General features: G+C 33.0%; 1 protein-coding gene across 1 annotated transcript; it reads right to left on the reverse strand.

Moving 5' to 3' along the window:
* Window positions 1-7,110: 7,110 nt before the first annotated feature.
* Window positions 7,111-12,638, reverse strand: LOC103103248 (protein eyes shut homolog). Its single transcript, XM_007485193.3, has 2 exons — window positions 12,368-12,638; window positions 7,111-9,296 (listed from the first exon to the last, which is right to left on the reverse strand). Exons 1-2 carry the CDS (start codon window positions 12,636-12,638, stop codon window positions 7,543-7,545), a joined length of 2,025 nt encoding a protein of 674 aa, XP_007485255.3. The 3' UTR covers window positions 7,111-7,542.
* Between the last annotated feature and the right edge of the window lie 419 nt (window positions 12,639-13,057).

Here is a 13,057-nt window from a genome sequence, read left to right on the forward strand (position 1 = left end):
GTTTCCCCCATATTTTAAGTACAAACAATATATAGGAAAACATTTATTACCTTCTAAATATAATCAGGGCAGCCTTCTTTCTGTTTAAGATTTCAAGGATGACAAGTAAGGTTTAATTTTAATTTCCAGTGTAACCGTAACAATATTCTTTTGTAGAAACTATGGAAGAGAATAGGAAAAGAAAACCCCCTTTGGGTCTATAAATATTGAATGCATATCACAGCAGAAGGAAAAATAGTGCTTTTTTATTTGACCTGTTTTCAGGGCATTCAGAAAGCTCTAATTTACCTCCGGCTCAGTACTACTGTATCATTTGTGAGTTCCATAGTTAATTCAAACTTATTTTGACTGTAGTATATGATATATATTGCCTAATAGATAATCACTTCAATTTGTTTAGATTCTTATTTAATATTAAAATGTTTGGCACCGTGAACCAAATGGACATTACAAAAGTCTCATGACAACATCCTTAGTCTTTTCAATGATATTTTTGTAATGTTTTGTTCTATGGACATTTTTAATTTTTATTTTTACCATGAATTTTATTGATATAAACTATATCTAAATAATTCATGGACTTGTTAAACTAGAACTGGATGGGCTCTTGAGTGTCAACAAGTATTAAAACCTTGTCATTTCATTGATGAGGCCCAAAGAGGTTAACTGACTTGTCCAAAGTCACACAGGTAGTAAACATCCACGGGTATTTGAACCAGGTCATTTACCTTGAAAGCTGTTTCTCCACTGTACCAGTCTTTTGCCTATATAGTGTGCTGTAATCTTAACACCATAGGCTAAATTCTCAAATTATTTCTTTATGTTCTGCCATATATCTGTATATTTTGGATAGGTAATGGAACAGAACATGAAATAAAGCTTTCCTATAGTTTTGCTTATGAGACAAAGTATGTACTTTCATTTTCAATCATGAATTATACTTCTTACTCTGCATATGTTTAATCCTATCTTTGAAGACATTAGAATGCAAATATGAGATAGTGTATTATGCCTAACAGCTGAATCCATAGAGGAAAAAATATTGCCAAAGAAGGGATTAGGTACACCTATAGTAAAAAGAGAGCAGTGCAAAGCTGTTCAGTTTTTCATTTTAGAGTGAAAAACGATTACATTTCCTTCTCTCATTTGTCTCCTGTCCTCCAAAGCAAAGGATAAAGTAACTGGAATTTCTTATTCTTAGTATCAGTCCTTCAATAACTTCTACAGGCCCACAGTTTACAATTAAATCAAAGCAGCTTCCACTTGTGCAGCACATTTCTTTTCTATTTTTTAAAAATCGTTGTCTTCTGCTTTTGAAACTCTACTAAGGATCAGTTCCAAAGCAGAAGAATGAATGATAAAGGCTTTGCAATGTGGGTTAAGTGATTTGCATTGGGTCACACAGCTAGGAAATATCTGAGGCCAGATTGAAGCCAGGACCTCCCATCTCTAGGACTGGCTCTCTATCCAATGAGCATCCTAGATGCCCCTTGGGCAACATGTTTTAACATGACAGCCCTTCATGGAATCATTTCAGAGATAAATCTAAATGAATTCTATAGGTTTTTCTCTCATTTATACTTTTTCCTATCAACTCTCAAACTGACATGGAGATGACCTTGGGATCTAAATTAAACACAAACAGCTAATCAGAATTATAACTATGTTAAGAATCAGCACATTCAGATGCCTCCTGTTAAAATCCGAAAGGTTAAGGAAGTCAATCTTAGCCCCACATTAGGCAATGTAGGTAATAATTTAGAAACTCAAGTCATCTAGTCCATGCTAAACAATTACAATATCCTTTTCTTGTTACTAACTCTCTTGTTCTGGGATCATATTTTCAGAATACCCTAACAATTGGGTCTTGGTTCCATTCTCTGAGAGTAGCATTTTGGCAAATGATACAGAGAGAGTATTAATTTACCCTGAAAGGAGGTAAATAGAAAAGATAGATTACTAACTTTTCTACCTATAGATTGAGTGGACAAAAGGAAAAAAAACAAGTCCAAATACTATATTTTCTCTTTAATGGAGGGTAGATAAATGGATGGAAGAAGAATATGTACATATTTCCTAAAGCAAGTGTTGTTTTATTGTGGTAGTTTTGGAAAAAAAAATGTTTTGGATTTTTTTTTTTGGCAGGCTCTCACTTCTAGATACAATTCTTTCTTGTTTCTTATACCTCTTGTCTTTTCTGAAATCTGTCAAAAACATTATATTTCCTCTAATAAACAATGAATTGGCACATTCCTATAGAACATATGAAAACAAATCATCTTATGTCTGAATGAAAACCCTTCTCCATCCAATGATGTTTTCCCCTTATTGCTTTAGGAGATAAAGTTCTGGAGGCTACTCCATCCAGTTGACTTTTTGAGCGAGCATGTGTGGGGAAAAGCTAGGTTAGTTGGGGAGGTCTGTATTTAGTCCTTATTGAAAAACTAAAACCCAAGCAATATCCAATACTATTTATGAGAATTGTTCCTCCACTTGGAACCTAAACATTACATTTACCATGATAGTAGCAACTACCATTGCAACCATAAATTCCTTTTGTATTAGTAATAAAAAACAATATTTAACTTTTTGTTGAATTCCTATTTAGTAAAATCTTAGAAGATATCTGAGAGACTCTTTGTTGGATGAAATAAATAACTTTCCTTTAAAAGGATATGTTGCTCTATGGAAGTAAATTAAATAGTTTAATAAAGTCAACAACAACAAAAAGCACAACAGAATCATATCTTTGCTGCAACTTTTAGTCAATAGCATAACTGTAAAAACACCATTTTCTAATGGAGTAGATTATGAATATTTAGGTACACACAAGAAATACACAGAGTAGATACAAGGCATTCTGAAAGGGTCGACATTAGAAAGCAGGAGTGCAGGAAAAGTATGTTGCAGGTTGAATTTGAGAAGTTATAAAGGTAGTCAGAAGAACTAAGAGTGGAGGGAAATGGGCAGAAGTTTCCAGGTATAAGGCTCAGCCAGTATAAAGTAATAAAGATGGCAGATGTAATGCTGTACATGTTCAAGAAACTGCAAGTGGCCAGAGATCACAACACATGGAGGAGTATAAGATGCAAAAAGACTGAAAAACTAAGAATGAGCCAGGTTATGAAAGCTTTTGAATGTCACAAATTAGAAATGGGATATGTAGTATTCAGGAAAGTGATAAGTTAAGTATACTAATGTAGGTCTCATGATTGGCAGGATAGTAGAACCAAAGATAGGAAAGGTCTTGGATGTCTCTGGGATAATAACATTTGTGATTTCCTGCTACCCCAATTTAAAATATCGACTTATTTAGATGTTTTCCAAAAAATAAAAAATAAAAAACCCTTAATGATTAAAAAATCCATATAAAACAGTACTGGTTTCTTTAGTGTATTCCTGGTTTTTGTATAGTTATTCTCCCAAATTTCCCTACATTTTCATTAATTTCTAATAAAGCATTTTACAAATTGAGTTGTTCAAATTCAGAAGTCATGCTTTCATTGTCATTGATGATGAAAATAGGTCACAAAATAAATGTTGAGAACTTTATTACATTTTTTATGTGTTGTGCTGTTGGCTTCATCTATGAAATCTATGAATGATGTGGGGATGATTTAATCAGATGGGTCTTGTACAAAAGAGTATGAGATCAAGAATTAGGGAGGAGAGGAAGTTTGTGAACCAGGTACTGACTTTGTTAAGAAAGGAAGGGGAATATCCTGAAAATTGGCAGACAAAAATTACCATAGTTTTGTTTGTATGAAAGAAGCATATAATACAGAAAAGGAGAGGACACTGAGTGGTAGTGGTAGGGAAGAACTTAGAACTGGCAATGAGAAATGGAGTATTCTAATTTCACCTCTAGAAGTAAGCTAAAAGGAATGAAAGGAAGTGGATTCAAAACTCAAAAGTTCAATCAGGGAGGCTGTGTTATGTATGAGTGTGAAAGGAAAAGATTTGAGTTGAAAGCAGGTTTATTACTTATGGAGCAGTCATTCCAGAGAGCACTGTAGAAGAGGTGGGATTCATTTGGTTGTTTTTGAGTGGGTGAATTAAGAGGGATGGGATTAAGGAATAATGTAGCAGGGGATAAGAAATGGTTTTTGGATGATGACCAATAGAGATTCAAAATGGATGTTATAGCAAAGTTGATTTGGAGTTATAAAAATTCAAAAATACTAATCAAAGGTTGTAATCAATAGTAGGAAGGTAGGAATTAGGTGCCAAGAGATACAAACCTCTATTGTAAAGACCTAATTATCAAAATTTTCTGGACCTGAATATTTTAAAAATGAAAAGCAATGAAATACTAAGTAAGCAGGTCAAGAAAAAAAATACAGTTACCTCCTAATAAAAAGAACACAAACTGCAAAGATTTGTGGTGAGAAATAGATTTATGTTGGCATCTTAGACCTTATACTACAATAAATTTTAAGTGTATATAATAAATCAGGAAAAATAATACCATAAAATATGAAAAAATATTAACATATTTTACAATTATGGATAGGACTGCCATTATTTTACTTAATCCCATTACTAATTCTCTCAGAAGTTAAAACAGGGAACTCAAAAGACTGAATTGGTTTGACTATGAATCTATTTTGCCCGCTTCCCAGAAAATACTCATTTGCCTTGGAGGATTGTATTTGAAAGAAGATAATCAAATCTGAATAACCTTGTTCCACTCTTAGCCTCCTAAAGACAACTAATTCTTAAGTACTTTTTAAGCATTCTAGCCTCTCACTAGTCAGTAACATTATACTAGCAAGTAATTACCTTTTTCTTTTTCCTAAATCTATATGAACACCACCACCTTCTGCAGTTCAGTGCAAGTCCCAGTATTAAGGTTCAGTGTGTCTTCCCAGATTAATATATTTATCTCAACTAAAGACCCTTATAACTACATTGGTAGTTCTAGTTTTTAGGCAAATAGGACAAATACTTGTAGCATAAGAAAGAAGAGAACATAAAAGATGAAAGAAGATAATATTTGTAACTTGCTTAGCACAGATACATTATAAGCATTTATATATACCTATTCCTTTCTCTCCTATCACTTCAAAAGATAAAATTACTATTTTAATTACATAAAATTTGACATTAACTTTATAAAAAGAAATCAATTAGAATAAGAATAAAGCAGATACTTTGGATAGAACTATTTTTATTAAATATATTCACTAACAGTGTGACAGCCAAAATATACAGTGAATTAGTCCCAGGAATATAAGACCAAGCACCATTCTCTAACAGATCAATAATAAAGAATAAGTTTGTAAAAGAAGAAGAAATATAAATGATTATAACTCTACTATTTAAAATACCTATCAATGATCATTGAACTTCAAATTATCAAACTCTGATGTGTAAGCATCAAGTTTTAACCAGGAAGATTTTTCAAGAAAAAAAAAGGAAATATTTTGATGAATACATGAGAAATGTAGGCATGTATTAAGTACAAACATTTAATTATACATGGAATATTATTATTGTTGTTTCACTAGATAGTTATTAGTTGTGTATTTATCTATATTTAGTATTGTATGTTATATAGCAATAATTATATAGAATGTTATATAATAATTATTAAATATTATATAAAACAGTGACACTTAAAATTATAATAATGTATAATCTGATTGTTGGAATCCTTGCTAAATCCAGCCATTGAGTCCACCACAGCAGCTGTGATGAAATTAATTGCATAGACAATGCCCAATCAGATATTCTAATAAATTAATCTTAGGACATCCTTCCTTTAATAGTAGGTGATAAAATGCAAAAGAAGCCCCTAATCCCATCCTCTGCTTGGATATTCCCCACCCACCTTCATAAACTGAAAACAAACTGAAAATAATCCTCTATTTCCTTCTTGGACATTCTGCCCATTTTGTTCATTTCTTCTTCAGAAGTACCTCACCTGTATTTTCCTGCTTGGACATCCTGCCTGTGCAGGAGCTGATCAGGAAGTATGTCCCCTTCATATTTGTGGTGCAAATCCTTGTCACAATTTCTTCAATGGATAGTCTTCCTTGCTGGGAAGACTTTACCCACATTTCTATTGAATTTTTCTCTCTCAATAAATCCTTCTGAATATTATTATATCAGAAGAATCATTCTTAGGCTGTGAAGCTAGGTGATTGGAAGGATGATAGTATCTCAACAACTTAAAACAAATAAAATAGGAGCAAGGCAGGGGTGGTGGTGGTTGAAATTACCAGTAGAAATTTTAAAAAAACAACCAGGTTAGAGGGCACTATATCTAACCATACTATAAAAGTATGCATTAGTCACTACAGTTTTTCAACTAAGAAGAAAACAACATTTGCACTGGTGGCAGGAGCTCAAGGGCTACTCAATGTGGTAAAAAGAGGTCTCGCTTCCTTTGAATAAATAATTGACAAAATAAAGTACAGGTAAGTAGAAAATAATTGATTCTTTACTTGTCATTCATGATAATTATTTCCTTTTCTCAAAGCTGGTAAAAAATTTATTATACATTGAAAATACCAGGGTCACAGGGGTCATTATATGTGAGCTTTTGTTTTTTTCCAAGTTATCTGTTGTTGGTGTGTGAAAGCCATAAAAAACCCCAAACAAAAATATGGATCTGCATTAAATATTAAAGATTAAATGAGAGAAGACAAGTAATTATTTCTCCTATGCCACAAACATAAGCATAAATTCCTTATTGAGAGTTTGAGTCAATCTCAGAACTAGTAAAATATATCTAAAATGGTCTAATCATGATATAGATTTATTAATGAGAATGCTGAATCTTTCCTTCTTTCTGATATATGAAATTCTTCAAAAATTTGTCTACATTCAAAGATAACTGGTAAGAATATAATTGGTTTCCAAAATATTTTTCACATATAATAAAAGATCTCTTCTTCAAGCAAACATATTTGTTTTTATTAGTTAATTTCTACCTTGCAAAACTCTATTCTACAAAATTTCAAATCACCTTTTTGATACCAAAAAACTGAATAATGATTATGAATTTGAGAATGACTGAAATTAACTTTAATAATAACATCACATATTTATATTAATAAAATGCATATCAGGTAAGATGTGACAATGAAATAAAATTCCCTTGACCTTTTTACTTAAAATAAAATGGAACAAAATGAGAGAAGACAAGTAATTATTTCTCCTATGCTACAAACATAAGTATAAATTCCTTATTGATAGTTTGAGTCAATCTCAGAATGGTTCTTTAGATTGTACCCAAGGTGACAAACACTTTTAAGAACTGAGAATTATGCAAGTTATTTGTAAACCCTGAAAGACCCAATATAATAAGTTGATCAGTCTCTGAGTTCTTGCAAGTGGTATTTCAGTCTTCAGTTTATTTTTACCTATTGCTGCATTGATTTGATACTTTTTGCAGCTGTACAAGAAAAATAACTATCTATGGCAGGTAGAATAGCAGATAGTATTACTATCAAACTTGCTGCTGTTCTGATTACAATGATGCTATTGAAGACCTAGTGACCATAATAGCCACTTTTATACCTGCAAAAAACTGACTTATCTTTCAAAGTTTACTGAATATAAAAACTCACCAGGAAGCAGCAGCTGATGAGATGGTTGAATGGACTCCAGTGAAGGAAGTGTAACCAATCTGGTGATGGAAGCATTCAGACCTGTAGGGGATTCCTCATCCTGCACAGATGTTGGAAATATCATGGTTGAGACATCTGGAGCGTTGCTGCTTATTTCTTGTAATATTGACACTGAAGTCAGAGAAGGGGCATGAGATGCCAATTCAGATATCTGCCTAGATTTAGGAAGAGGTGTGTGTTTATGCTTTGACTGGTCAAGTGAAACAGAATAAGAAATCTGACTAAAATCTGGCATCAAATGCCTTTTTGAAGCGTCAGTCATTGAACCTTTATCAAGGACTTCTGTAAGAATAAATTGATTTTTAAGGTCATTTTGTTGAATTGTTTCTAAAAATGTCTTTAAAGTTCCAGCTAGGTTGCTCTGCAAACTAGGTTCAAAAATAGAACTATCTGGTAAGTGAATACTCAATGGCTCATGAGATATCTCAGGTAGCTGAATATCTTGACTGAGTAGCTGAGTTAGGTAATGTTGCTTTGATATATACTGATCAGTAGAATACAGTTTTCTAGTCATCTCCGGAAACTGAGAGTCTAAAAAGCTGGTCAGAGAAGGGGCAATGTGTGCACACAGAGAACTGAAACATGGATAAACATTCAAATTGTTTGATGGTGTCTCTGACAAAGATGTCTCTCTTTCTTTGAGGAAATTTTCCATGCTCTTTTTAAAAGAAAATGGAGGTGACAGTTCTGTGAACTCCACTGATGGTGTTATTTCAGTCACAGAAGAAAATGAATGCCCAGAAGTAATCACTGTAGCTCCTGTTAGTGTATACCAGCTGCTTAATATTGCTGAGTTCATCCAAAATGGTTCATAAAACTGGGACTGTTTGCTATGCAGAGCTTGAACTGAGCATTCATCGGAGGATTTCATTTTAGTCATAGAACATGTCACACACGTTTGGCTTAGCTCACTAAGAGAATCAGCAGGCTGCAATGAGATGCTTATGCTGGATACCATAGTCTTAACTAGATATTCATCAGGAAGGGATGTTTGTTCATTGGTTTTATGCAACACTGGTAAGTCTGATGGGGCTACCTGTTGGGGTATTATTGTCTTAGCAGGAGAATCAAGAGTCATTGAGAGGCTCACTGAACTCCAGTGAAACTCTCCTACTGATGACAAGGAAAAAGCTGAATATTCTCTAGTATCCTCTTGAGTCCTGCTAGGAGAAATAGGAGGTGTGTGTGTAGAAGTAGTTTTAAGCAGGAATCTGTGGGAGAGAAATGAGTGACTATTTAATTCAATCTCATCCCCTGGAATGCTGCTAATTGCTGAACTCATGTCTGTGGCAGATAAGGAAATAGTCTGATGGTTCTTTAATGATGAGACTTGTGTAGGAAAAATAGAAACTGTCATAGGACTAGTGATAAATGAGAATAAAAAATCTTTATCCAAATCTTCAGATGGAATCTGCCTAGACACATGAGATACAAATTTTAATACTGAGTTTATCATTGTTGAGGTATGTTCACCAGTCTTCAGAAATCGAAAAGAAAGAGGATCTAGAGTGGAAGGAAGTCCATGTGCCATTGAAAGCTCTCCATTGGAAGTGTGTCCTTCTGGCTCAGGGTCGTCAGAGGATGTTATTAGACTTAATTTGATCAAATGAGTCTGTGAGAGATCCTTGGGCCTGAGGAAGATATCTGTTTTTTGTGAACCTTTAGAAAAGGAGAAAGCAGGAGTATTAGAAGACTTTTGTTTGTTTCTTTGAACAATTTTGTCCCTGTGCTAAATCTTCAGCAAATTTAATTATTACTCTAACTCCACTAATTTAAACCTTGCATATGTGCAGAACAATACAACCCTGTGAATCATATTCTTAAGAAAAGTAAATGAAAGTTCTTCAAGTTCTCTAAAGCTGAATAAATGCAACATCTCCAATTATTTAAGTTCAATATAAGGGCCAAATTCAGAAAACATGACATTGCTCACAAGGGAATTATATTTTCCAAATCAAAAGACATATAAATCAAGGTAACATGAAGAAATTACAAATGTTTTCTATTGAGAATGTAGTGGCTCTTTGACAAAAGATAATGGAACACTAATAGATACCAATGCATTTTTTCATTTGACCATTGAATATGTTTATCTACAGTAGAAGGACACATAACCAAAATGACATATTTCTTAAAAGTAATATACTACCAACAAGAAATATAAAGTAGAAATGATTATCTTACTTACAAAGTAAAAGTTCCTTTAAAATGCTTTCCCTAAACAAAAATTGTGTTTTTTAAATGACCTACTTTTTCTATAACTAATCATTAGACAACACTTAATAATGTGAAATGATACCTGTCAGATCTATGGGAAAGGAAATATTTTAAGACCAAGCAAGAGATAGTGTATATTAGAAAAAGTAAAATGAATAATTTTGATTACAATAAATTAAAAAGTTTTTATGTAAACAAAACCCATGCAACAAAAATTAGAAGGGAAGAAAAAAAATTGGGAAAAAATCTTTATAACAAAAACCTTTGACAAAGTTCTAATTACTCAAATTCATAAGGAGTTAAATCAATTGTACAAAAAAAAAAAGCAAGCCATTCCCCAATTGACAAATGGACAAGAGACATGAATAGTCCATTTTCAGATAAATAAATCAAAACTATCAATAAGCACATGAAAAAGTGTTCTAAATATCATATAATTAGAGAAATGCAAATCAAAACAACTCTGAAGTTCCACTTCACACCTAGCAGATTGCCTTAGCAAAGGAAAATAATACTTGTTGGAGGGGATGTGGCAAAACTGGGTCATTAATACATTGCTAGTAGAGTTGCGAATTGAACCAACCATTCTGGAAGGAAATTTGAAACAATGCCCAAAGGGCTTTAAAAGACTACCTGTCCTTTGATACAGCCATAGCACTGCTGGGTTTACATCCCAAAGACATCATGAGGTAAAAGACTTGTACAGAAATATTTATAGCCACATTCTTTGAGGTGGTAAAAAATTGGAAAATGAGATGCCCTCTGATTGGAGAATGGCTGAATAAATTGTGGTTTCTGTTGTTGATGGAATACTATTGTGCTAAAAGGAATAATGAACTGGAGGAATTCCATATGAGCTGGAACGACCTCCAGGAATCGAGGCAGAGTGAAAAAAGCAGATCCAGGAGAACATTGTTCATAGAGATGGATACACTGTGGCACAATTGAATGTAATGAACTTCTCTACTAGCAGCAATCCTGAACAATTCTGAGGGACTTATGAGAAAGAACGCTATCCACATTCTGGGAAAGAACTGTGGAATTAGAAACACAGAAGAAAAACAACTGCTTGAACACCTGTGTCAATGGGGATATGATTGGGGATATAGACTATAAATGATCACCCCAGTGCAAATATTAATAATTTGGAAATAGATCTTGATCAATGATACATGTAAAACCCAGTGAAATTGCTCATTGGCTATTGGAAGGGTAGTGGGAGAAGGGGAAGGAAAGAACATGAATCATATAACCATGGAAAAATATTTTTAATTAAATAAATAAATAAACTTAAAAAAACATGAAATGATATATGTTTTACTAAGTTTGTGACTAGAAATTAGAGACATTCATTCTATGTCATAATCAAAATAGCTTTTGTGCCTTAAGTTCTCAGAAGGTAACACGCATCACCCAAAAAACACGAATATTTTTATATCTCACATATCTTATAAGGGAATCAAGGAAAATATCTATAATGATCTATTGACATAAACATATTTAGAGATGATGAAAAACAAGCTAAGGAGACCAAGAAAGTAAAATGTATCCATTTGATGTTGAAAAATAATAGGGTTAATTTTTATATCAAATTTATTATTTTGTTAGTGTAGGAAACTCACAATACAGTGACATAATGAACAACAATAATATCTGCAGTTAGCAGACCTGAGTTCAAAGTCTGCCTTTGTCAATCACTAGCTCATTAGACCTCAGTTTCCTCCACTATAAAATGAAGAGATTTGATAAAATGACTTCCGAAGAACTCTTTAGCTTTACTTCTAAGATCCTGTTGTTCCAGCAAGGATAAAAACTCCATCAAATGAGTTGAGAACTAATTTGCACTTATTGTATAGAAAGCTGCCTTGGGCACAATAAAATTGAATGAATTAGTCATTGTCACACAGCCAGTATGCTTTAGATTCAGAACTTGAACAGAAATTTTTCTGATTTTGAGGATAGCTCTTTGGGCATTACCTCTAAGATCAAGCTTCAGAAAAATCTCCTTAGTTGTACATAGCAACAAAAAATGTGGCACAAATAATTTCCCACCATATTTGTGGATATATGACTTATACAACTCAGGTAAATACTATAGTGAGAATAAGGCATATAGTTGCTCACTGATTTTGCAATAAAATCAGAGACAGAAAGCAAGGAAAAGAAATCAGAGGTCTTTTAGATCTTCTTGTCTCTCTCATAGATCAATCAAAAAACATTTGCTCACCTGAGAAAACTGAATAGATTAAGTGGTTTGCTATAGGTTATTTAGTTAATAAGTGGTAGAGGCAGGATTCAAACACAGGTTCCAAAGCTCACTTTTCTTTCTAATACACCTAATTTCTCAAAAAATAAGTTTATGCTCAAATGCAATTTAAAAATATATTTTATTTCTAAAGGAAAGATTAAAGAAATTATATTTGTATATGTTTTTTGAAATATATAAACAGTAGTAGGCCAATTCTTATATGCCACTCTTTTAGACTTTAAAATATGTATTTTCATACTCTTACCTTGAGGTATATTCATTTTATCCTCAAGTTGTGTAGGCCACGCTGATGAAAAGCCACTGCCCAATGGCCCAGCAGGGGGCACTCCATATGTTTCAGGATAAATACTGCTGGTACTTTGGAGGCTAGCAGGTATGCAGGTGACATTGTTTATTCCAGCAACACAAAGAAACCCAGTGGAGCAAGTCTGTATAAGGCAATCATTGTAATTAAGCTCACAGCTTCCTCCCTGGAAGAGAATTTTTTTAAAGTCAGTTTTGAGGTCCATTTGCATTTTCATAGTCACATTAGATAGCTCAAATTATTGCTTTCTTTTGATGTTAACATGTAGTTTGTTTAAATTGAACTGTGTAAACCTTGCAAAATTAATTCAAGCCTTTGACAAACTTCCAAACTTCAGGATAGAGATATATTCCCTTTAAATTTAAGTCAACAGTGGTACCTTGACTTTCTGATAAGCATTCGTTTTCTTTTTCTTTTAAATTCACAATCTTATGCTGCTCAGCAGTCAATATGATTTTAATAACTGTACTACCAATTATAAACTTTTTCTGCTCTAAAATATCGTATCTTGGAGGTTAATATGCACTAGCATATAAAATAGAAAAAGTTTAAAGAACACATTTTCTTGTAAGGTTCTAATTACTTTGTTATATTGGCTCACAGAATTGATGCTCTTTATACACTTTAACT

The sequence above is a fragment of the Monodelphis domestica genome, chromosome 2 (genome assembly GCF_027887165.1).
Source record: "Monodelphis domestica isolate mMonDom1 chromosome 2, mMonDom1.pri, whole genome shotgun sequence".
NCBI classification, from domain to species: domain Eukaryota; kingdom Metazoa; phylum Chordata; class Mammalia; order Didelphimorphia; family Didelphidae; genus Monodelphis; species Monodelphis domestica.

Bases quoted from the DNA above. Each gene is read 5' to 3' on its own strand.
- LOC103103248 (XM_007485193.3), bottom strand. From the start codon at position 12,638: ATGCAAATGGACCTCAAAACTGACTTTAAAAAAATTCTCTTCCAGGGA. The intron at 9,297-12,367 runs GTAAGAGTATGA...CCTTTTCTAAAG, and splicing joins TAAAATGAATATACCTCAAG to GTTCACAAAAAACAGATATC.